This window comes from Perca fluviatilis, chromosome 14 (genome assembly GCF_010015445.1).
Source record: "Perca fluviatilis chromosome 14, GENO_Pfluv_1.0, whole genome shotgun sequence".
Lineage (NCBI taxonomy): Eukaryota > Metazoa > Chordata > Actinopteri > Perciformes > Percidae > Perca > Perca fluviatilis.
The window spans coordinates 5212288-5239113 of NC_053125.1; the positions used below are offsets into that span (position 1 = coordinate 5212288).

The 26826-nt window shown below is 40.2% G+C and overlaps 1 protein-coding gene across 1 annotated transcript in view; it reads right to left on the reverse strand.

Annotated features, from left to right (window-relative positions):
- Positions 1-850: 850 nt before the first annotated feature.
- Positions 851-26826, reverse strand: part of LOC120573313 (peroxisomal acyl-coenzyme A oxidase 3-like) — a 31820-nt gene continuing 5844 nt past the window's right edge. Inside the window, exons 3-20 of the mRNA XM_039822974.1 lie at positions 26469-26566; positions 26220-26355; positions 24073-24147; positions 23791-23880; positions 23050-23193; positions 22140-22228; positions 19054-19150; positions 16631-16813; positions 15940-16062; positions 15730-15850; positions 15494-15616; positions 11179-11292; positions 10920-11035; positions 9186-9241; positions 8588-8706; positions 8429-8496; positions 6896-6982; positions 851-1998 (exon numbers count right to left, since the gene is read on the reverse strand). Coding sequence (XP_039678908.1) covers positions 1879-1998; positions 6896-6982; positions 8429-8496; positions 8588-8706; positions 9186-9241; positions 10920-11035; positions 11179-11292; positions 15494-15616; positions 15730-15850; positions 15940-16062; positions 16631-16813; positions 19054-19150; positions 22140-22228; positions 23050-23193; positions 23791-23880; positions 24073-24147; positions 26220-26355; positions 26469-26566 — 1959 coding nt within the window. The 3' untranslated portion in view covers positions 851-1878. The remainder of the gene's footprint in view (positions 1999-6895; positions 6983-8428; positions 8497-8587; positions 8707-9185; positions 9242-10919; positions 11036-11178; positions 11293-15493; positions 15617-15729; positions 15851-15939; positions 16063-16630; positions 16814-19053; positions 19151-22139; positions 22229-23049; positions 23194-23790; positions 23881-24072; positions 24148-26219; positions 26356-26468; positions 26567-26826) is intronic.

The following is a 26826-nucleotide window of genomic DNA, read 5'->3' on the forward strand; positions in this document are numbered from 1 at the left end:
CTTTTGGGTTCTGTTACATTTAATTTATTATTACACTAACTTCCCTTTTTAGTTATGTAAAATCAATTTCTAGTTACAACTCATGTGTGGTCTCCCTTTTTTTGTCCAGCCTTGGGCTGGGTTATGACATTACCAAAGTGTCACAACACTTGAATTGAACAAAGTGAATTCTATGATGTTGCACCAATGGTAGATGGCTGCATTGGTATGGCTTTTAATCAAAACACTTAGCAATATGCCTCTGGGGATTGTACTCCCCAACCCTGTGATTAGTGGTCGACCCGATCCACATGCTGAGTATCTTCTCTTCTTGCCCCTTCTCCTTCTGCTTGCCTTCAGCACGATTTTCTCCTCAATATAGTCCGACAGAAATAGTAATCATCTTCTTATCATGATATTCTCTGTCTGACATTTTCTTGTGAAAGCATCACAGAGTTCGTTGCTGACTACGTTTTGTATACTAACTAGTATGCAGGTCTTCCAGTCCTGATCATCCAATCAAAAGTGCACATCTGAGGTTGACATAGAGCAGTAGTGTCAAACTCAACTTCTCTTAAGGGCCACACTGGAAAATTGCATCGAGGGCCAGACATATAGTCTATTGACATGCTTTGATTTCATTGAAAAAGTCAAATAATGCCTAGAATGTCAGAAAATGTGACAAAAACATTGAAAGATGCACCAGAAATGTCGGAAATAGGGTTAGAAAATGACGGAAAAAGCGCCAAAAACTTTGGAATAAGCTGCAAAATCTTTGAAAAAGCAGCAAAAATAGCGCCAAATCTTTAAGAAAAAAATCCCCAAAACATTTTAAAAAGTGTCAAACGTTTAAAAAAAAAAGTCCCCAAAATGTCAGAAATGGTGGAAAGAATGTTGGAAAAAGCGACAATAAGGCGGGCCAAAAGTTCTTGTGAATACAATAAAGATCATTTAACACTTCAAAGTTACATTGTGTTAACTAGGAGTCCTTGGTTGCTATTTAGCCTACTTGTCATGATCCTCAGTTTGGCCATACCAATGATTTTTAAAATATAACAAACAAAGCTGCACTGGAATCCTTGCTAGTTTAATCCTTGCTACTTTAAATAATGCAAAAATTACATTATTGCATTATTAAAATGTATAATTCAGTTTAGCTTATAAGCTAAGGCCAGACAGTGTGTTGAAGAATAAGCATCATTTAGCCTCTAATGGACCAATGTTAAAATTTAAAAAAAGTTTTTAATGGTCCCATATCATGCTAATTTTCAGGTTCTCGGGTCATAATGGTTGAAAATCTGCGATTTTCCCTTTTTTAGCATAGTGCCACTGAAACACTGGCTTAGCCGCGTCATCCTAACCAGCTCCATCGTTTTGTCCAGATATGGTCACTTCTGGCTCCAAAATAGTAGCAGCACTTCAACCCTTTTAAGCCTTTTTTTAGGCCTAGGACCTATTAAGCTGCTACTTGCTAGTTAGCTTGTCAGCTACAGCTGCAAACTGTTAGCTGTGCATGTGTCCCTGCTGGATGTTTGTTTAGTAGGTCATTCAATAGAAATTAACTAATGTAAGTTTAAAGTTCTTAACGCTTTTTTGTGTCACATCTGTTCTTTCCTATGGGTGTTCATTTGTAGTACATGTGTCTATAAGTGTGTCGAAGTCTTTTTGATTTGTTTAGCGTCGGACCAGGAATCAAGAGTTCTAAAGAGTGCACAGGATTCCAGCGTTTCATAATAAACAGTTGATAAGGTACTCTGTATACAACATTTTGGACACTTTTTTGGCAATATGTTGTGTGTATGGACATTACATTCTAAATTGCACTTAGAATTACAGAGTTAGAATGTGGACACTCCAGACACATGTCCAGGGTTGTAGAGGGAGGTCGTTGAGTTGGTTCTAGAGTTTTGGACGGAGGGATCCGACCACCGGCTTGTCTGAGCAGAACTCTTTCCACCAGGAAGGCCGTTCCAGCACCTGGCTGCCCTGCATCACTGTCGACCACAGGTTCTTGTAAAGCTACGTGAGGGAGAAACAAGGAGAAGATGTGCTCACTGTTGAGAAAAAAAGATCCTGATCTATTTTCTAATCTTACCTTTCTTGTAACCTATTTCATTCTCGATATAATATACTGTATAGCTAAAAGACACCCAATTCTAGGGTTGGGTATCGGAACCCGGAGCTAATATGGCACCGGTTCCTATATGATCATAATCCACCAGACCGAATTTTTATTTTCAGTTTGTGGTGCCTCATTTTGGTGAAAGCTTGTGCTGCCCTCTGGTGCTAGTATCTGACTTTGACTGAAAGCTAAACGGTGTAAAGTGTGGCTGTATTTCACTGGAATGGATTCCAAAAGCGGGACGTCCAACCATCTGCAGCTAAAGACACAGAGGAGACTAGCTGCATTTTGAGACACCATGGACACTGCCGCAGTCGGAGATGTTGAGAAACAACACTGAAGGGACCTGATGGTGCATTCAATTGCATTGCGTAAACTCATGGTAAACGATACCCAAACTTAGGGAGGACATCTTCTTCATGCCATGTTTTGATATGACAGAGTTCCCTCCCTGTATGATCTAAGCTGGCATCATCACTTCCTGTCTAAATAGACATCAGAAACCGGCAATTAAAGTGCCTTTTGGCTCCGCACCAACCCCAAGAAGAGGCAAAGCTGTCATCTTGAGGATACTATAAACATACTACAAGCCTTCCACATGTCACAACTCTTTCTGATTTCAGGCAAACAACCAAAACAGATTTGATGAATTATGGCTCGGAACCTCACTATGTATTTGCATGCTGCAGCTGAATAGGAAGTTTGTTTATGTGGGTTAATAAAAATTCTGGAGTAATTCAGAGCAGGACGGCCTGCTGAGAAACTTGGCAGAGTAACTCTGACTTTACACGGTTTCTTTTCTGCATCATTTTATTGTTATTATAAATTTACAGGAAAGAGGATTAGAAGGACATGACAAATGAGCATGGTCAGAAGCTGCATTGAACCATGTGTAATTTCAGCATTCTATGCTGTTTGCAAGTGACCAGCTGCACATCTTTACTAGAGCAGATCTAATGAAGATTAATCATTAATCATGATGTTGACTCATATCCAAGGCAATCTGAATTATGAGGCAGGCAACCGCCCTAAGGCCTCAAAGGGGCCCCAAAGGCTCCATATTAATCGTGTATCAGTTGGTTTATGGTCTTTTGAAACATTTTGTTTTGGAATATACTGTCGAGCACTACATCACAATAGCAAATTTGTAACAGTATGCTCGGACCAAACTCAAAAGTATATGTATTTCAATTTGTGGGGTTGTTTTGTGGAATGATCTCGACAAAACGATCAATATATAAATATAATGGAATTTTTCTTTTTTTAAATGTACAAAAGATAGATTTTTGAAAAATACAGAAGTGAGGAAGGAGAATGTAAATCTCACTGATTTTAATGGTGCTTGCTTTTTTTCTTTTCTTAATAGCTTAAGAGAGTAGGACGTAAATTGGAGTAGTATTTTTGTAGTTTTTTAAATTGTCTGTTTAGTTAGTCTTTACTAGGGGTGGGGGAAAAAAATCGATACAGCATAGTATCGCAATATTTTCCGTGGCAATACTATTTCGATACACAGAGGCAAAGTATTGATCTATATGTGTTGGTCAGTTTATCTGCATGAAAATCCCATTTTGCAGCAATAAAATTGAAGTGAAACAGTGAAATGTATCTTTTTAGATAAAACAGTTGTTGACAAAGTTTCCTTTTGGGGACATCATTTGAAATTGGGAAAAATTTGAAGTTGGAAAAAAGGTAATAAATTGCAATTATGAATATTGCAATATGTTTAAAATCGCAATATCGTATCGTGACATTAGCATCGTGATGATATTGTATCGTGAGGCCTCTGGTGATTCCTACCCATAGTCTTTACCATAGACAAGAGCACTTGTCTATGGTAAAGACTGAGGGTAGGACTTGACAAGCCTAGGGTTAGTCCTATCTCTTTTCAAACAGGTCTAGTGTGTGTTGTGTGTTTTTTTTAATGTTATGACTTTTTTTTCCCCTTTTGTTCATTTTTTTTAAAGCGTTCAAAATAAAGATAAAAATGAACTGAAATGGTAAGGTCCTGCATTACTAACATTTTGTCTACCGCTGGGTTTCAACAGGCAGCTGAAATAACGGCACAGTGATTCAATTCATTCCCTATGAGAACAGCGGTACGAGCGAAATCTGCTGACGGTGGCGAAGTCCCCCGGATGTTCACCGCTTGAAAAATGCTGCCTGTGGAAACCCAGCATACAGGGGATCTGTGTCAAAATGTACATGATGCTTGATTCAAAAAAAAAGTTTACATTTAATAATGAAGATCTCTGTTAATTGTAGAAATGAATACAATAATTGCAATTATTTACTATTGAGGACATAATGACATTTGAAAATGCTGCATGCTAAATCTCAGATCCAGACAATGGCATCCCTTCCGTTATTTCTGTACTGCTACTACTGACACTACTAGTACTAGACATCTTCACAGACTGATGTGTCCTATCTTTCTGCTTTTCTTTGTAATGGCACTGGAACCACCTGATATATACATTTTTGTAAAGATATAAAAGAAGTAGAAGCTTTTCTTATATGCAGATGATAAACTATATTACTGATGACAAAGAATCCCGCCGCCCCTTTCATGGAAACTATTAAATTGTTTTTAATGAATTAAAAAAAAGTCACCAGGACACACAGCAAACTCAAACATGATATTGCCTGGTAATGTATTTTCTACATAGTTCTGCCCATTAGTCATCTGGATTCTTCTAATGTGTCATATTGGAAATATTGGAACCCTTATTAAGACCCATACAGGCTTACAAATGTTTTTTCAGGTAAGGAGGATAATGGAGAAAGCAATGCAGTATATACAGAATAGAAGTCAATGGTTTTAAACTATAAACTTTACTAAAAGTTAAATATTACAGATAAAAGACCAATTTTGCTGCAGAAATAAACTTGACAAACCCTGAGGCTGACCCAGAGTAAGATACACTGTGGGTCTGCATGACGTCTTCATTTCTCAGACAAAACAAATATCAGTTGAGCCTTTTTTCATGAATATAGGAAGTTCCCAGGCAGTGCAGAGAGTCATTGTCAACAACCGTCAAAACGCAATTTATGACCAAACACAACCCTGTATGTTTTCCTGGAAGAGAGAAAGACAGCAGCCAAAGTGCTGCAGTCTTCTTCCAGTAATGAGACTTAACCCGACTGACTACATGTCTCACAGTGGGACTTCATGGGAATTAGGAGATACTGAGAGAGAAAAAACAACTGTATGGTATGATAAAAACAATACACTGATACTGTGTTTATTGGTTATTCCTAGAGAATATAAAGAGCTAAAATGTTTCCTTTGAGTATTTAGTTGGTGCTGCAAAGATTGTGATATTAAAATTGAGGTTCACTGTTTATTGTTACAATAACCCTGGGGTATTTGATATTAAAACATAACATGCATAACAAGATAAGTGTTTCCTCAAAGAATAATCAAGTTATAGCCTCTCATATGCTCTAATCTAATAAAAAGAAGAGGTAACCCCTAAACCTGTCAGCAGCACCCTAAATGTGTTGGTATGACATGACAATTCTTGCATTATTTATGTGCACAACTCAAAATACTGAGGCATGGGCGTAAATATCATAACAGTTAGGGGGGGACAATAAACATAAAAAATCTTAAGAGCAATTATTGAAGGGGACACAAATAATACATGCGAAATTGTCCTTGTATAGGATATGTGTAGTTGTGGAAATCCAGTAAGTAGATTGGGAGGGCTAATTCACATCAGATGAAGTGATTCTTTTCTCTAATACAGATGATGCTGAACTGAGAACTGAGCCTCCTAGCAAGCAAGCTAACTAACTGGCCAGCCGGCCACTAAATTAGTAAAGTTTAACAACTTAATGTTACATTCATACACTCTTGTCACAGCGTAGAAAAGCACAGCGCTCTCATCAGATGAGTGACACTTTGTTCGGCTCATTTTTTATGACCAGTGTGTAGCATGAAAGCACGCGTTATTATGGAACGTACGCAACTTATAGGAAAGGCCCGCCCTTCAATAGCATTAACACACTACTATTGTCCAGACGTCAATGCTTACGCAAGGTAACGTAACCCAATTTGTTCAGGTCAATAGCATTAAACCTAACCCTAACCTCCCCTAACCCTAACCACTATCCCAATGACCAATTGGCTATCCTAACCTTAACCACTCAAGGTCAATGCCTAACCCCAACCAATCGAGCTGCTTCGTAGGGCGGGCCTTTCCTAGAAGTTACGTGGGTTCTATAATAACGCTGAAAGCGCGGTGAGTTGAATTAGCAAGCTAACTAATTAACTATCCAACAAGCTACCAAACAAGCTAAGTAACTTTATACCTGCTAACATAGCGCAGTCTTGAAAAAATACATCCTTTTTTTGTCATGACTAATTTATTAATGACTCAGCAATATCTGTATTAGAGAAAATAATCACTTCATCTGAATAAAAGAGCCTTGCCAGACTACTTACTGATGCAACTCGTTCTCTCGCACGAGTCCCACCGGACGTCTGAATACGTTAACGTAAAGGGAGGAAACCAAGCGGTGGACCAAACCACTGTGAGGCAAGGGGGACTCAAAATGTTTTTTTTTACTTCAAATGCATTTTTTTGCCCCTTTTGCATTTGTATTGTTTTACTACTTACACAATAATTTAAAGTGTACATTATGTACCATACACAGTGTGGTTTTAATTATATTTTTTTTTGGGGGGGGGGCAACCCTCAGAAGGGATGGGTCCTGACCTCCCCGACCCTCCCACGATTTCCGCCTATGTACTGAAGTATAAATAGGTTTTATGTGTATGTATGTCTTTACCTGTCCATCAGCATTGCCAATAGGTGAGTTGAGAATGAAATCAGTAGGTGCCAAAACATCCACCAATGCTACTGCATCATCCTTCAGCTGGAGGAGACACACAGACAGAGCAGGTCAGGTTGAGCTTAAAGTCAGGTGGGGGGGCAGCATCATGACTTCATCATTCAGCTTAATGAAGACCGTCAGGAAGTATGGGCAGACACAAGAAAGGGACCTCATAACAATAAACACTATAACATATACCATAATTACAATCTATGTTTGGATATCCTTTCTGTTTTATCGGAACAAATGTATCGAATACACTGTTCTTAAAATTATACTGTCATAAAATAAAATAAACATATTTCTAAGAACAAGTTCTTAATTTAGTTGTGTTAAATATAGCCTAATATTTTATGTTTGTTATATTTCAACATGACTCCACAACAACATAATTTATGTTTTACTAATAATATTTAGTAATGACTACTAATGTAAACTTGATTTGTCTACAGCATCAACTTACCACTCTGTGTTAATACATCTGGAGCTGTTAAGTTTCACCTTGTGTAAAAACTTAAGTGGTTTAACGGGTTTCCACGCAAATTTCTAGTAAAGTCAACTAATTCGGGACAGTGTAAATCGCCAGAATAACTGAAAACACGTGTGTGTGTGTGTGTTCAGAGGCTTTAACCTGTACCTATTATAATATATATATATATTATAATATATATATATATATATATATATTATAATATATATATATATATATATAGTACTAGAACTACTACTACTACTACTCTGATTGGCCAGCACGCTTCCTGGAAACTCCAGATCTGGAGCTACTGCAACGGAGTATATAGCAGGACTTTGTACCGTGAAAAATCACCAACAAAGGCTTCTAAACCAAATATTACACAACCGGACATGTCCCAGCAGTAAAGTAATCAGAATTTAGGTAGAAATGACCAACATTGGCCGAGATTACAGCTATTACGCGTTAGCATGTAGCTACTTAAAAGTTAGCAGTATGCTAACGTTAGATTGTAATGGAACGAAGCAGCCATTTCTACCGTCAAGAATCACAGATAAAGGCTTCTGAACCAAACACTACCCAATCGGACATGTTTCAGCAGTAATGTGACCCGAAATTTGGGAGAATTTTACGACATTGGTAGCCAAGATGACATCTTTTACTGCCGTTAGCATGAAATTACATGCGATAATGTTAACACTGCAGTGGCTGAAAAAAAAAAAACACTCCAGTTCTGCCTACATGGATCAGATGAATAATCATAGAAGGCTGGCTTAGAGTTGCGTAACACTTAGCTGTGAGTAGAAAAAACTGTTGAAACTGGAGTGTTCGAATAGTTGGAAATCTGAACATTTTAGCTCACGGAGATTTGTCTAAAATAAGTTTACCTAATTATTTTGGCCACGTTTAACATGAAAATCCAACATTATAACATTGTGGATATGACAGAAAACACGGAAAAGCATGATATGTCACCTTTAACCCTTACGTATGGAATAAATGGAATGTTTCTGTACCTGGGAGCAGAGAGTGAGAATGGCCATCTGGACAAAGTCTGTGGGTTTCCTTCCACTCAAGTAATTACCTTTGCAGTAACAAAACTGTGTTACAAATATCTATACAATGGAATGTGTTATCTAGATTGATGCATGTAGTATATAGAGTACAGTACACACCCTGGTAGAGTGTGGCCATGTGGTTGCTGAGGCTCCACAGCCCATACAGGGCACACAGCTTGCTTAGTACAGGTCTGAGACCAGCTGGTGTGTCCGTATCAGTAGTCAGCTCATGAAACCTGTAGAAGAAAATGATTTACCTAGCAGTTTAAGTCTCATTTTATCCGTATATCCTCTTTCCTGCTCACTGATGTAGTTCCTATTATTTTCCCTGATCAACACACTTTTAGTGTCTCCTAAATTAATGAAGTCTGTCTGTCTTTTGTCTAACAAAGCATTTTACTTTGGTCACTGTGAGTGAGAGCTTTTGTTTAGAGCCCAGGTTGGCTCCAGTGGAGATTCACACCTCATTTAAATAAAGGACCTTTTTTTTTTCTTCAATAGTTTGAGCAGACATGCAAATCTACTCAGATAGTCTTGTGAATGTCTTCTCAGTTATTGTGTTGCTTTCTGTAACCTTGCATTCTGTAAAACCCTGGCCAGAAACTCTGAGAATCTTACAGCTTCTTGAGCCCTTTCTGTATCCTCTGCGCAGTGAATAAAACTCATCTGAACCAGCCACTGAATTGGACCTGAGATAACTTTTTCTTCCACAAACCTCTGGAGGCAGTTGTGTTCTATGTAGGCGATGGCCAGGGAGCGACAGTGGTAGACCTAAACACACACACACACACACACACACACACACACACACACACACACACACACAAGGAAACATTTATAGCATCATTTTTTATTTCTGCTATAAACTCATCATCAAACAACATCAAGCCACTGTTATCACAGTTCATATGCTTATATCATGGGTAAGTTTTAATCTTTGTACATGAAATGAGAGTCCAATTAGATTATTAATCTTTACAGTGTTAGCTCTAGTCAATACTATAAATCACAAAGTCTAAGAGTAGGGTGAAACTGCCGAGCTAGCTCCATCAAAAGTGATACTGATTCTATTTAAGAAGTAAGAAACCTAATTCACATTAAATTCATTTTCAATTCAATTTTATTTATAATATCAAATCATAACAAGAGTTCTCTCAAGACACTTTAGAGATAGAGTAGGTCTAGACCACACTCTATATTTTACAAAGACCCAACATTTTCAGTAATTCCTCCAAGAGCAAGCATTTAGTGCAACTTTAGTGAAATATTCCTTTTTAGGGAGAAGCCTGGGACAAACCCAGACTCTCAGTAGGCGGTGTCTGACGGTGCCGGTTGGGGGTGTGATGAACAGTGGCAATAATAGTCACAATAAAGATAATCGAACTATGACTAGAAATAGTAGTTGTAGTAGTTCATGGCATAGCAGGGCACTGAAATGACCTGTGATTGGCCAGTCTCCCGTAAAAGGCTAGATTTTCTAAAGCCTGAAAACAGGGCCAAGACGAGGTGCCAGAGTACTAGTTTTCTCTCAGACCACTTAAAGGTTATTATGAATTTTTTGCAAAAACTGCCTACATCAGCTATAAACCATACCATTAAGTCTTAAGTCCAAGATCTTTATGAGATAAACATAACCTATATAGTAGCGATAAGAGCTAGCTACTAGCTAGCTTGCATGCGTTTACATTTCTACAGCGACAAGCAAGACTTAAAAAAAATGCGGAGTTGTGTGATTTGTTCTTTGTTGTGGTTATTAACCCTTCAAAATACGTACAATACGCACACTGATGCCGGTAAAGCTTCTACTGTGCTTTTAAAACTTAAAAACTCTCAATAGCAGAGGGGGTGTCAAGTTATGGTTCTACTAGCTCTAGCTCTGCTTTTTGAAAAAAAAAGAATCACACTGTACACCTTACAGTACCTTCTTGGACTTGACTAATTCAACTTTTTTCAAAAACTGCACATGTACACTCAACAACCTCAATCAACATACTAAATGACTCACTCTCTAGAGACTGTTACATTGCTACACTGAACATTGTTACATGTGCGTATGTCATTAATTGCTCAAAAACAAGTGACATATATTACTGAATCCAGTGACACACACATTTCCCAGAACCACAGCACACACCCGTCTGACACTGTGTCTGACCTCCGGCCTGCATCTGTGACATAACACAAACCATATGATGGCAGCCAAGACTCTGTAAAGAGTCCAAAACTCATACCTCTTTTTTACTTAACACCATTTATTTCTGTTTCTAATCAGCTGGCCTGGAGAGATGACGCAACATGTCTATCTTCTGTGGACAGCAATTCAATTCTGAGACATCACTTCCAATGCTTTGTTTTGATAATGAGTTACATCAGAAGCTTAGGTTATTGGCAAAAAATATGCTCTGTGCAGTGGTGTGTCTGTGTGTCTCTGTTTGTGTGTGTGTCTTACCTGGCTGTTGTTACGGGCCTCAAACTCCTCCTTTCCCGAGGCCATCTCCTGCTCCAGCCTCTTCTGGCTCTCTTCCAGCAGGAAACACACCAGCCACTTATAGGCTGCCAGTGGCACTGATATGATGAACAGGGAGTACACTCACTATGTTAAACTGAGAAACAACTCTAGAAATGCAATCAGTAGAATTTTTGTATGTGTGATATTTAGATACCATGTTGCGTTCAGGGAATAATCCCTTCTTTAGTTCTAGGAGTACCTGCAGAGTCCATACACTCCTCCATCATTCTTGCTGTGAACCTGCTTTCCAGGATCTTGTGGGAATCATCCAGGAAATCCACAGTGTGAAGAGGAGACCGAATGCGCACACCATCTGAAACCGCACAACACAGCAGCTGAAACTTTGGAGATCAGAGTTCCTGTGCTCACAATGAATTCTGTCAGTGTCTGAGGTTGCCAATACATGGTCTAATTGCCTTATACACGACATTTACTGAGAATTCACCTTGAAAATTGAGATCTCGTAATATGTCTAACATTAATTTTCCTCATGGTGCACAGAGGGAAGCCTTTGTGAACAGGGAGAATGAAGCAGATTTCTTTTTTAAATATAGCTCATAACGCATGTGTCAGGACTAGTTAAACAGAACAAAAACAAGAACAATCTAAAGCTTTACTTCTCCCACAACCCCCAATATGATGTCACAGTGTACAAAAATACTGTATTGGTCTGAATATAAGACGCCCCTGATTATAAGAGGACCCGCCCTCTTTCAAGACTCATTTTTGGAAAAATACTTTTTGAAGACCAAATCTTGTTTTTGTAAAGAAAATGTTTTTATTTGAAAATAATTTGAATAAAATCTCATTGAATGAAACAAGGTAGGCTGTTGTTTTTAACATATTTTAAATAAAATATTTTCAATATCTTTTTAGATGAAAGCATCACATTCAAGTCCAATATGTAATATATTTACTGTAATAAATCCCCAAAATGACCCCAATGCGTCGTCAAATATTAAGGAAACATGCTAAGTTGAAATACTATCTTTTCTGACAATGCTAACGCTAGGGTGACCAAACGTCCTCTTTTGCCCGGACATGTCCACTTTTTACGTACTGTCCGGGGCGTCCGGGGGGGTTTTATAAATTCATGAAAATGTCCGGTTTTCACTGTTTTTCATGGGACCATTAAGCGTGTACTTAAATTGACTGGCGCTTTGCACACAATGCTACGGTACTTTGTTTTGTGACATAATTCCTGAGAGGCTGCTTTGTGGGCGGCTCTGCAACGCGCATGCACAGGGACCAGAGCAGACAGGGACCAGAGCAGACAGGGACCAGGGCAGACAGGGACCAGAGCAGACAGGGACCAGAGCAGACAGGGACCAGGGCAGACAGGGACCAGAGCAGACAGGGACCAGAGCAGACAGGGACCAGGGCAGACAGGGACCAGAGCAGACAGGGACCAGAGCAGACAGGGACCAGGGCAGACAGGGACCAGAGCAGACAGCGGAGCAGCATTGCACACAAGATGCCGGGCGTTGTCTGCTAAAGATTTCCCCCCGTGGTCAGAAAACACAGGGGAGACACTTTGTTTCTCTCGCTATGACTCTAGAGTCGTACTCACTCGCGGCCACCTCTCTCACTTAATTCTCCCTCGCTCTATCACCCACTCCCCACACACACAGACTGCCGGCTCGCACACACACTAGTGATGGGCATTCCGGCTCTTTTCCTGAGCCGGCTCGTTTGACTCAGCTCACTGAAAAGAGCCGGCTCTTTTGGCTCACAAACGGCTCTTTAAAAAACGTATGTTTTGACTATGATAGGTTTGAAAAACAATTCTAATTAAATTATTAAATGAAATGAAATGAAGACTGCGTTGCTGTGGGTCGCAGATTAGGCCTACTTGACTGAGTGGATACATCTCCACGTGAGGTGCTGGCTCCAGTCGCTCCACCACCGTCACTAGCGCAACCGCTAGTTTCTCGAAGATCCGCTATCTTCACAGTTTGGTGCACAGTTTGCATATGCCGGTGTAGGTTGTGCGTAGAACCGGCTTTATATGAGATTTTGTTTTGGCAAATTCTACACTGTGCTTTAACATTGTCTACATCATTAAGATGATTCCAAATGCTGCTGTGCTTCCGACTCATTTTCCTGCTTTTGTTTTGTTTTCAGAGCTGTTTTTCCTCTCCTCTGTCCTCTCCTCAGAGTTTGACTGTGTGTGTGTGTGTGTGTGTGTGTGTGTGTGTGTGTGTGTGTGTGTGTGTGTGTGTGTGTGTGTATGATGGCTCGGCCCCTCCCTCATGCCGTATAATTGGTTGACACCTTGTGTATGATTGACAGGAACAGAATGTGAGGCTGATCAGACAGTCAAAACTAATGTGTGCCTATATAATTATTTTTTTGTTCTTTGAATTAGTCAATTATTTTAAATAAAATAAAATTCACTCATTATTACATAATAATTTAATTTCTATAGGCTATATTTTTAAAAATAGAGTCGGCTCTTCGGATATGCGAGCCAGCCCCCGTCGTTCACCTACAAGAGCCGGCTCTTAGAGCCGACTCATTCGCGCAAACGACCCATCACTAACACACACCAGCGCACAAGTATTAACATCAGGCTACGGCGAAGAGCTCCGCGTGGAGCCTGCGTACAACCATAAAATAACTTGTCCGGTCCAGGCGGAGTGCACCATGTGCAAAGCTGGCACATGCGTTTCAGTGTCTTTATTATTTATCTTATTACACTGAAAAGGTATTAAGAGATATTTTGTTGAAGCTGGATTTTCTAACACAGAAGAGGTCATATTTACAACATTATTTCATATTATTTATTTATTTTAAAAGAGATATTATTTTCTTACAGGTTGTTACAGATTTTATTTTATTACAGAAGTTATTTTTGCACCATTGAGGCATGTTCATTAACCGTTAATTAAGCCTGTCTGAATTTGTGTCTCGAGGTCGGGCGAGTGTCCTCTTTTTTTGGAATCAAAATATGGTCACCCTAGCTAACGCCAGTATTTTCTCCTTTTGAAATTGCGGAGCTGCGCGTAGAGTGAGAGGAACAGGCACGGCTTTACAGAAGAAATGGGTCATGTAACACAACATTAAACCGTATCGATACAAACGGTATTGTCCAATCTCATATCTCGTTTGAAAATATATGGTAATATACCAATATCGCCCAGCCCTATGACAAAGCGCAGCCCTGGCATGGGCCAACCCCCAGCTGGGACTTACTGCAGAGAACCCAGACACATTCCCGGGTGACCTGATCATACGCCTTCTCCAGATCCCCAAAACACATGTTGCATGAGCATACTCCCAGGCCCCCTCCATGATCCTTGTGAGTGAAAAGCTAATGTGTTGTTACACAACCAGGTAGTTCGGCTATTGGACCAACCCTCATTTCCAGCACCCTGGAGTAGACTTCACCAGTGAGGCTGAGAAGTGGGATACCCCCGTAATTGGCACACACACTCTGGTACCCCTTTTTGAACAGGGAAACCACCACCCCAGTCTGCCAATCCTTGGGCACTGTCCCAGACATCCACGCAATGTTGAAGAGGCATTTCATCCAAGACAGCACCTCCACACTCAAAGCTTTCAGCATTTCTGGACAGATCTCATCAATTGGGGCTTTGCCACTGTGGAGTTGTTTGACCTCAGTGACTTCCACCAGGGAAATTGACAACAATCCCCCATCATCCTACAGCTCTGCCTCCATCGTAGAGGGCATGTTAGTTGGACTCAGCAGCTCCGTTCAGTTGAGGTCAACAGCCTCCCATCCTTACTGCACATAGCTTTGATGGTTCACCGTTTTCCACTCCTGAAGTGGCAGACAGTTTTCCAGAAGCACCTTGGTGCCAGCCAAAAGTCCTTCTCCTTGGCTTCTCCGAACTTCTCCCAAACCCGCTGCATTGCCTCTTTCACAGCAGAGGATGCAGCCCTTTACCTTGCACCTGTACCTTGCAACTGCCTCCGGAGTCGTCCGGGATAACATATCCCGGAAGGACTCCTTCTACAGTCGGACGGCTTCCTTGACCACCTCTGGGCCTGGCTCCAGACATGGGCCCTGGGCTTCCTCCGTGCTGGGTACTTCCTCCTCTTCCTTGTTTTATCATAGGGTATTTTTAAACCATTCTTAGTCTGGCCCTTCGCCTGTGACCAATTAGGCATGGTAGACCCTACAACAAGCACCAGGCTCCAAACAACATAGCCCTTAGGTTCATAGGGACACGCAACCCTCTTCACCACGATAAGGTGATGGTGAAAAACATGAATATGTGATTATCACGATTAGCTAATTTTGGCTAATTGGTGATGAATGCTAGTGACTGGGCCTTCATTGTTATTGTACATGGTCCAAAAAATCCTGGTAATCATCAAAAAGCGTTATGATTACCAATCGGCACAACCCTTAGAGAGAAAGAACTCAACTTTAAAGTCAGCCTTTTGAAGGAATTTTGGTGCTACTACAGTGCAACCTTTTACCAGCGCCCCCCTAACATTAAAAGCTTAATATAGTTTAATAATTCCTCAGTGCATAGAGGACTGACCGCGGTGTTTAGCATGGAGCCAGCTGAGCAGGTAGTTGCTGGTCTGTTGCAGCAAGACGTTGTTGTCTCCTTCATATGTGCAGTTTGGGTCATTGTCATTACGCAGATCACCCAGCCGGTTCACTGAGAAAGAGGGAGAAGGTAGTTAGGTGTGTATTTATTTGTGTGTGTGTGTGTGTGTGTGTGTGTGTGTGTGTGTGTGTGTGTGTGTGTGCGTGTGTGTGTGTGAGACTGACTGGCCAGGTATCCATGTCCACCACAGGCCTCCCTACACTCCTGAATCCCTCTCTGAGCAATCCATGAGCCCAGCGGTTTACTAGAGGATGCTATAGCATGGATCTCCCTGCCCATCTCTGCCTGCAATACACACACAGCAGACATATTAGACTATAGAGTTATTCTAACTCTGGATATAGATCCACAAGCATAGCATTCACTCAACTCACTTGTCTGTCACTCTTCTCCCTCATCATCTGTCCAATCTGGAACTCAAAAAAGTTCATGAAGATGGATTTGGAGAAGTGTTCAAGAGCATACGCTGCTGCCAGGTACGGGATCAGACGCCATTGCTGAAACAATGTAAAAAATATCCAAGGAATTTGTGTAAACATTTATTCATTTTTTACAGTGCATAGTAAAAAACATTTCTGTAAATATACCAGAATTAGCCAAAAGGCTAGTTTTCCAATAATAAATTAAACACAAATAACATAAAGCAGTAGGTGTTTTAAGATTAGGGCGAATCGCAAATTAAAAGTACATTTTATTTAATCCGATCTAAATGTACTATAAAAGGGGATATTTTTTTCAATGCCCCTAATGTGCTGCACCTGTGTCAAATTGTCTCCTCTGTGTCTGTATATATATACCTGTCCCTTTCCTTAGTCCTGTGCCAGTTTGTTTTGTACCGTTTGTGTCAGCTTGTTTTCCCTGTGGGCTTCTAGTGAGTTTGTTAACCCTGCTTTGTTTTCTGGTTTTGGATCTCTGAGTTTTGGTATTTTCGCTAGTGTTTGGACTTTGGCCCACTTAGAATGAGTCGTGCATTTGTGAGTCTATTGCCCTGTAACTTTAATAAGGTACTCTGTAATATGATTAGGTACATTTGCTTTCAAATCCACTCCCTCCCTCCATCCTGACCTGTAACTGGTACTCCAAAACAGGAATCTCCTCTGTGTTTTTGGGTCCAAACTGTCTCCTGGTGGATGAGAAGCGGATGGCGACAATCAGAGCCAGCTTCAGGTTGACCAAAGCCATCCTGGTGATAGACACCCTGCCAACTGACAGGGCACCCAGAGACTCCCCGAGACGCTTGTTGGGGTCCTGAAGGAGAGAAACGTCACAACGGAGAGACATGAGAAACAACAGAATGGGATATTCGTCTAGATACCAGGGGTAGCTGGCTTCACTGAGCCGAACAGTGGCCGTCCTGGATAAACAGTATCACAAAGCTGGTTATCTACTAAATTAAATCTGGGTTTTCTAATCCAGCTCCCAGCATTTTCGAGTGAAAGTGGGGGAGTTGTTAAATACAAACCACATCATCAGAACAACCAGTGGAGGACTTAATATGAATATATCCGCGGGAACATTTGGTTATAGCGACAGCAAAAAGTGATATTCAGCAAGGTGAAATGTAAACGACATAATCATAAGTAGTATAGAAGAAGCTGCAGAAACACTATAAATCATTTCCAGATTAAAAGTTAACATTACCATGGGGATCTACTCTGCAGGTTTAAAGTCTGCCAGCTTTGCAAAGGCATAAAGTTAAGCCCAAAGATAGCTGCCTGACCCACTCATCTAGCTTTGTAATGCAGGCCCCTGGACTGTAGTTGCTATTTACACCTCTCATGGGGTACCAGAGGAATGTTCCAGGCCTGGTTGTCATTACCAGCCATCTCCTCACCTCATCCATATGGATTTGGCCCCTGAGAGCTCATTAAATCACTGCAGCAGTGAAAAGCAGCCATAATGTGGAGACAGCGTTTGACTGATGAACAGTTAAAGGTTGCCTACTGCATTTGTTTATTCACATCTGTGCCCGAATGAATTATAAATAAAGAGTTTTTGCAAGGGGAGCGGTTCCTATGGGATTTGCTGGCAAAATAAACATTAACATTAACATCTAATGTTTATTGCCGGCGAAATAAACATTCGATTTTTACACAGCTTTAAAAGGCAATTAAATTACTGTAGATTTTATTTGATGGTTTTGGTTTCATGTCTGTAGGTCTCCATCTCGAGATTTCTGCTTTGGCTGAGCCAGGCAGCTTTGGCTCAGGTGGTCGAGAAGGCTGTAACTTAAGAAATCTGGAAGCAGTAACTTAAGAACTCCTCTGCTGTCCACTCAAATCTGCACAATTTAGGGGTGATGTTTGATGAATCTACATTGTTTGACACACATGTAAAGCAGCTAACCCAATCTTGTTATTTTTTCCATCTGAGAAATATTAGCAAATTGAAATGTGTAGTTTCAACTGCTGAACTTGAGCTCATAAGTACATGCATTTATCTCTTCCCGCATTGACTACTGCAACTCACTACTCTCTGCACTCAGTATGTCTGGCCTCGATTGCCTTCAGTCCATTCAAAACGCTGCCGCAAGGCTACTTACAAGGTCATGTAGACGGTATTGCATCACCCCTGTACTCAAGTCTCTCCACTGGCTCCCTGTCAAATATAGGATCAGGTTAGTCACCTGCATATGTGACAGACCTTCTGGAACCTTATTTGACAGTGCGCCCTCTAAGGTCTACTATGTCAAATTTGCTAACTGTTCCTCGCACCCGGCTTAGGACCTGTGGTGACCGAGCCTTTGAGTCGGTAGCACAGAGACTTTGGAATGCTCTGCCTCCTCCAATAGGATCTGCTGTCTCTGTTGACTCTATTAAAAATCAGTTAAACCTATTTTTTATGGGTTAGGGGTTCGCTATATAAGTACATTTTACTTACTTACACTAGCGGGAGATGTACAATCCGTGCATACTTTAATGGATTGGTGTCAGCTGAAATCGAGCTGATCAAAAACAATATTTTCTTTACTCTTGTGTTTTGTCCACCTCAGTACTTCAGTGGTGCTCAATCAGTGTTTTCTCTGGAGGAGCGAGACGTCTTTACTCCGATCAATTAATGTCATTGTTAGGAGTCGCATTCTCCGAGTTAAACTTTAATAAAAATCATATCAATAATTTAAGCTTATCCATCATTTTATTATTTTTGAACCATGGTCTTCAGCATTTGTATTAATTAGTATATATAAAAGGTTGGGCAGATTATGTGTACTACAGCTGTTATTTCAATGAGCCAGATATATTTTAAATCTATATTTACAGCAAGTGAATATAAGGATTGGATCACTGGAAGAGGCTTAAAAGCTCTGTAGAGCTGAGGGGAACTGCAGAGGTGGTGAACATTTGCTGTAGGTTTATCACTACTAGGGACACCTTACACATTACTCAACCATTTTATTAATTGTTAAAAAGTAGTGCAGCTTAAATGTATCTTGAATTAGTGCTTCCAATGCCTATTGAGCGCTTTTCACCAGTGGAAATCTAACTAACCTTAATTTGTGTAACGTAGCAACCATCAGGAGTAACATCTCCCGTCTTATTCAGCAGATTCTCCCGAGGGATCCTCACATTATGAAACATAGCAAACCTGAAGGGAGAGAGACAGAGAAATGATCTTTGGTTACACACTGGAAACATTAGCATAACAAAAGAACTACATATATATTGAAATTATAGTGATGTAGAAGCCTGGAAATCCAGACCCAAATCCGAAAGATTAAGGGTCTGGCATTTAGACCTGTTCGAGTCGTGATTCACTCGGATCATTAACCCAAGTCTTTGACTCACGAATCACGAGTCTCTAGCATCATTAACCCAGTTCACTTGAGTCCTACTACAATTAAATCTAAAATGATAACAGCGCAGTGGGCATAGTGAGCGAGTGCAGCCTCTCCTCAAGCTCAGGGTAAAGCAAATCAACAACAAAAGCCATTCTTTCACTTCTGAAATAACATACAATGTTCTGCACGTAGGCCTACTGTAGGTTTGGTGTATAAATGTAGTATGTTAAAATGCAATTAGGTTGAGCAGACAGTCAGAAACATTGTAAGTTCGCCTCGCCGACAACTCATGTTTTTTTCTTCCTCTTCACAAAACTTTATTATTCAAGTACAGATACACATTGAAAACATTAAATGCATACATACAGTACACATGAAAAAGGGGCGTATGGAATTTACATTAAAGAGGTTGTAAGTCATTGTAAATGTTCAGAGTCCAGATGGTTTTATTATTTGTCAGTCCTATTAAAGTTACAAAATATAATTCATGTCATTTTTAAATGAATATTAGGTTTTCTTTCAGACCATTTACATTTATGGATATAACGTTTTCTAAATAAAATTAAAAGATCCATCCATCCATCCATCCATCCATCTTCTTCCGCTTATCCGGTGTCGGGTCGCGGGGGGAGCAGCTCCAGCAGGGGACCCCAAACTTCCCTTCCCCGAGCCACATTAACCAGCTCTGCCTGGGGAATCCCAAGGCGTTCCCAGGCCAGGTTGGAGATATAATCCCTCCACCTAGTCCTGGGTCTTCCCCGAGGCCTCCTCCCAGCTGGACGTGCCTGGAACACCTCCCTAGGGAGGGCGCCCAGGGGGCATCCTTACCAGATGCCCGAACCACCTCAACTGGCTCCTTTCGACGCAAAGGAGCAGCGGCTCTACTCCGAGCTCCTCACATGACTGAATGAAAACATGGCATTTTATCCAAATCAGAAGCTCTCCTTGGATGTAGCATACAATACTGACTCAAGTGATTCAAGTGACTCGCACAACCCGGATCAGTTTAGTGAGTGACTCAGAATAACCCGAATCCTAAAAAGGAATCGAGTTTGCCAGGCCTACTGGCATTGAGTAATGAAAATGGCCCAATTTGAGAGGTGGCACCAAGCATGCATTTGAAAATCTCACTGCACGCAATTTGATAACACTACGACAAATCACAATACACGGGGTGACGTATCCAGAGTGTACCCATACGCTTAGCTACCAGCGGAGCTAACTGGTAAATTAAACTCTTGCTATCTGGTCGGTAAAACAGCAAAAACGTCCTTCTTGCAAAGGAACAATTCGAGCGCCGTCTTCTGTTCCTCTTTTAGATAAAAAACCAAGTCTAACTCGTTCATTCTAGCGGCCAAAGCCGTTTCAAACAACTGGTGTTCATCCGTAGCCATCATGTAATGTTTACTAATGACTTTGACTTCGCAGCGCTGTCGTCATCGGTTATGCTCGCCTGTATTAGATACGCCAATGTGATTGGTGCAGCTCGGCTACCAGGGCATAGTTAATGAGCATCATTACTTAAATGCCAGAGTGACTCGCTGTGCAAATTCAAATTGGGTAGTGATGTGTTTGCTTGAACCTTGAGCAGTAAAAAATAAAAAATAATAAATCACTGAATTTATCAACTGCTTTATTGCCTGACTAAAACCCAAATTCCACACACATTCCGGTCAGTATCAAGAAAGTACAGAGGTTCAATACCAGCCCCATTTACTGTGATTGTTTTGCAAAAATAAATTAATTTTCTCATTCAAGAAGCTTGAACCAACACATTGTAAATGGATACATTACTTAACCCTGTATAGTACAGCCTGTTTGATTTGCTTTGTTAAAATCAGTTTTTTTGAATGCTTTAGTATCAGTCTCAGATGTTTCCTTCGGGTCTGACATTCCACTGCTATAAACTATCAATGCAGCTAGCTCCATTTAGTTGTTTTACTGAGGCACTGAAGAACACGTGTTGCCACTTTACATGAGCAAGGGATGGTGTATGGTGTGTGTAGTATGGTAAAAGATCAGCACTTTGAACTATAACTTAAATATATGATAAGTATAAGTAATTTTTCATGATGGCCACGTGAGCCTCTTTGGCTTTCATTTGTACAAATAACTCTTGAAATACTGATCAAGTCTGGCCTACACTTGTCATATTGGTTTGTAAAACCTAAGTGTTCGTTTGGATGATTGAATTGTTTGACCAAGATCATGGCTGATAACAGAGACAATGTATGCCAAAAGACTCTGACTCTGAGAAAAGCTGCAATTCTGCATTAATGAATGAACTGAAGGTGCTTCATTCTAAAATAGACTGTACACAAAATGCGGGAAAGCAAGTTAACAGTAATATTGAGCAGTAGCTTGAAGTGGGCATCCTGAGCTTAAGAATGGAAATGACTGAGCTGAAAATAGCTGGAAAATATCCAGAAGAAAAGATTTTATCCAGATCCCAAAACCCATAATGACACAATGTCAACTGGGGACTATATAATGTCGTTAACTTGTCATTGCTACTTCACATACAGTAGGCCTATGTTAGTAAAAACTCTCGACATGGATACTTTCCCACCACACTTACATTCATACTGTCACTGTCCTTGCATCATTATACATTTTATTATAGGGCTCAAGCATGTAACACCATTTCTGTATTGACTTGTTTTCTGTAAGAGGTCATACATTTCTACATGTTATATGCACTTAAAGAGCCTTGGGCTTTCTCTGCCACTGTAACAAGCTGTTAAACATCAGATCTTTGGGTAAAATACAACAATGTCTCCCTCTGCTGTCACCTACCCATTATCCAGTCCGTTCTGCCCCAGCTTCTTGCCCATGTCTCCAACCAGCACACCAGGCAGAGCTAGCAGGGTCTTGGGATCTCTCAGCTGCAGCACAATGGTTATTGATTTAACTTTGGCATTTTCAGATTTTTACCTGACTGAGTATTGTACATAATGATTAAACCTAGAGTGATAATAATATGAATTCATTACATTTTTATAGCGCTTTATCATAGACACTCAAAGCGCTTTGGGGGGGGGACTACTCTCTACCACCACCAATGTGTAGCACACACGGGTGATGCACGACAGTCTTACGATGGTAATGGTTCCATTTGTCTCCTCTGTGTCTGTGTATGTATCCCTGCCACTTTCCTTAGTCCTGTGCCAGTCCGTTTTGTACCGTTTGTGTCAACGTTCCAACCTGTTTTCTCTGTGTGCTTCTAATGAGTTTGTTGACCCTGCTTTGCCTTCTGATTTTGGATCTGTGCCTCTGAGTTTTGGTGCTTTTGTCTGTATTTTCTCTTACCGTTTGTGGATACACTGTTTGGACTTTGACACCTAAGAATGAGTCGTGCATTTGTGAGTCTATTACCCTGTGTGAGTGCTTTGTCACATAAACACACATTTTGTTTTTTTGGTTGGATTATGTTGTCTGTCAACTGACAGCTCAACCGCGTTCATACCGTACACTCCAGACAGTGTAACCTTTTCTGGTTTTGGATTTCTTTTACCAAATTACATTGTATATTTCATTGTCACACTGTACTGTAGACTAGGAACAACATTTCTAGTTGAAAACTTGGGTAATACTGAGTTTTCTGAGATTTTGTGCTGTGTGACATCATATAACATTTCCTGATAATGTAACCACAATGTACAAACTTACTAACAACTTGGTCAGGGATTGAAGGTTAGAGTCTTACCGGCACAACAAAAGAGTGCAGGTCGTGGCACACCTGGTCAGGCGTGTAGAGCTGAGCGAACACCACAGTGTGGGTCGCAGTCTTACCCATGTTCCCCACCCAGAACTTGGCGGCCTCAAAGTCAGGAGAGTTGATCACAAACTCCTGCAGAGTAGAAAGGTAAACGGAAAATAAGTCCAAATTCCCCCAACATTTCCCGGTGAAATCTGACAAGTTGGAAGGACCAGTAAACCAGAAACATTTTACCGGGATATATTTTATCAGATGAAGGTTTGAGGACCAAAATTTTAATAAAGTGAAAGTGATTGACTGTGTCAAGATTTTTAGATAACCAATTAAGACTACATTTTGTATACATTTTTCTAATTCTTGCTTTTCTCGTGTGAATTATGGGAAAACTTTAATTGACTAAAAAATGATATTGTATTAAAATACAACTGGGATTGAAAGTCCAAGCCTGGCCAAACTTGTTTTTTTGTTTGTGTGATTTTAGCCTTTTACCATAAGTAATTGGTGTGTATTTATAGATATAAACTGTTGAAACCCAGGAAATGACTTCGGTGTTCCTAATGGTTTTATGGCCCTGCTGGCAACCTGACATATTCAAAACTGTGACGAGCAACAAAAGAAACACATTATGGAAAAATGACATACCTACTGTAGATACTGTTATGCTGTTATATTGCCATTTAACATTCATACAAACATATATTATTTGTGTCTGGTGGTGCGTGTTCTGACCTGGGTGGAGGGGTCATATGTTGCTGTGGTCCTCATGGCTCTGGTGTTGCTGCCGTGGCTCAGCTCAGTCATTCCAAAGCATCCAAACATCTACAAACAGACACATGTTGCAAATTCCGAGGTTAATGTTGATCATTCAGCACATGCATCTTATAAATCTATAGGGGCAGGATCATTGTAGACCCTCCCTGTACTGCATTGTCCCATTAGTCCCATTAATAAAGCACTGATACAACTGTAAAGTGGAGTCATTCGCAGCGTAAAGATGTGTTGAACTCTTACCGTCATGTCTCGAATGTTTTCAACATAGTTGCTGTGTCTCCCTGATCCTAAGTTTCCAATAGTTGATCCATAAATCTGAAACCAAGATTTTTTTTAAGCATCTTTTATAGGGATGAGACAATGAATGAAAAGGAAAAAGTAAAGTTGCTAGCTAAACTTTTGGGAGAGATACAAAAAACTATCCATACATTTAAGAGTCTACAGTTAGCAGCTCTTTGACGCTCTACTTTGTTCAAGGTTCAATGTTCAATTTATTTATAAAGCACATATTAATACAACAAAAGTTGACCACAGTGCTGTACAATAAAACAATCTTCAAGACAATTAAATTCAACTAGTAAATACTACTAAAATCCTATCACATCATTAACACAGCACTCATAGATGATCAAAAGCCAGAGTGAAAAAGTAAGCTTTCAAATGTCGTTTAAACTCTATAGGAGAGGAACATTCCCTAATATAGGAAGGTAAGCTATTCCGACAAGCCTGGGAGCAAGCGCAAAGAGGCGCGATCCCCTCTCATTTTTCTGTACGTCCGCGGAACTACCAAGAGATTTAATGATTCGGAGCGAAGTGCTCTCTTTGGTTTATTCACCTGGATTAGATTGGCTATATATGTCAGAGCAGTGCCATGCAGTGCTTTAAAAACAAATAAAAGTATCTTAAAATTAATCCTGTAGAAAACCGGCAACCAGTGTAGTTTTTTTAATACAGGAGTGATATGTTCACTTTTCCGAGTGCCTGTCAGTAGCCTTGCGGCCGCATTTTGGACTAGTTGCAGTCGGTTTAAGGTTTTCTGATGAACACCATAATACAATGCATTACCGTAGTCCAATCTTGTGAAAATAAACGCATGCACTATCTTTTCCAGGTCCTTCCGTATTACAAAAGACTTAATTTTAGCGATTAGTCTTAACTGGAAGAAACTCATTTTGACTACTTGATTGATGAATATCTGTTTATCAAATTTCAGTGCACTATCGCAGATTATACCTAAGTTTTTTACTTGATTCATCAGATAGGGGGATAGTGTGCCCAATTCAATTTCAGATGTATTAGCGGACTCTGAAGGGCCGAATAAAATCATTTCAGTTTTTGACTCATTTAGACATAAAAAATTTGCCGACATCCATCTTTTAATCTCCCCAAAACACTCTGTCAGCCTTCCAACAGCAGCAGGGACAGCTGGTTGTAAGGGAAGATACAACTGCGTGTCATCCGCGTAGCAGTGAAAGGAGACATCATATTTACTCATGATCTGACCTAAAGGCAACATATATAAGGAAAAAAAGACTGGTGCTAAAATAGATCCTTGTGGAATACCGCATGATAAAGATGCTGAACTCGACGTATATTCTCCCATTTGAACTGAAAAACTTCTGTTTTGGAAATAAGATACAATCCAGTCTAAGACATTACCTCGGATACCTACATACTTTTCTAAGCGTGCAATTAAAATATTGTGGTCGATTGTGTCAAACGCTGCTGTAAGATCTAATAGCAGAAGTACTTTAATTGGTGCTTTGAGCTAAATGCTAACATGCTGATGTTTAGTAAGCAATTTCTCCATGTTCAGCATGTTATGCTAGCGTGTTGTTAGACTTACCCAGTTAGCACGAAACACAAAGTTCAGCTGAGTTTTTCATGTATTTGGTCATAAACTATTGGAAAGATTGAAATGTTTACCTGATGGTGGTGCTAGATGAAAAGGTAATAGCATACATCATGTGGGAACCATTCATGTCAATAGTAAATTGAATTGTAAAATATCAATAGTCATTGAGATATTTCAGTCTGAACCAAAGTGGATGATCGACTGATTCACATTGCCATCTATAGAGCTACGCCGCTAGCCCGGCTAAACGCTAACAGTGATATGGGTAATTTTAAAAAGGCAATTACAAATGACAAATCTTTTTCTTTAGGTTGGAGGCCTAGTTGCATGCTGGATAACAGCAAAGTACAGGCCCTGTACAGTATAGGGGCATAGTCAATGTGGAAAGTCAACACTATAGGATTTTTAATGAAGAAAGTAAATAGAATGCATGTTATTGCTAAGTAGATCACATTAGAGTATACATTTCATTCAACCTCTTTAAATTTTACACCCATATTCAATCCCACCACAGCCACCAATGCACACTCACCTCTTTGTTGAGAAAGTACTTGGCCGCCAAGGAACAGTCATACATGCCCAGGCAACTATTGAGAGTCACAGCCTTCCAGGGGTTAGCCATCGCCTCTTCTTTTGTCAGAAAGTTGTAGCGGATGAGCTGCTTTAACCTGTGAATTTTTATCTGAAGCTTTATTTTCTCTATGTACATTACATAGATAAGGATAAGATACTGTATATAACATATGCTGTCACTGGTGGTTGCATATGGTTATGTTGATACCTGAAGAAGGTCAGCTCTCTCATTTTCGCGAGAGGGACGTCTTCACCGGGCTGACGTGCAAACAAAGGGTCATTCTCAAGTGTCTTGAACACATGTTGCTGCAGCACAAGAGAAAATGATCAGGATATATGAAGAACATTTAGATGACATGGGATACCAAACATACAGAAAGGGCTTCTGTATGGCAAGGCAAGGTGAAAAAGAAATTGCATGCAAAGTTGACTAAAGCCTAAATTCATCTTCTACATAGAAGATGTTATCTCCTACGTAGGAGATAAACTTTAACACATTATCATTTACATAAGGGATAGCATCTCAAACACAAGTATATTTTAGGTTTTGGCAATTTTTTTCACCT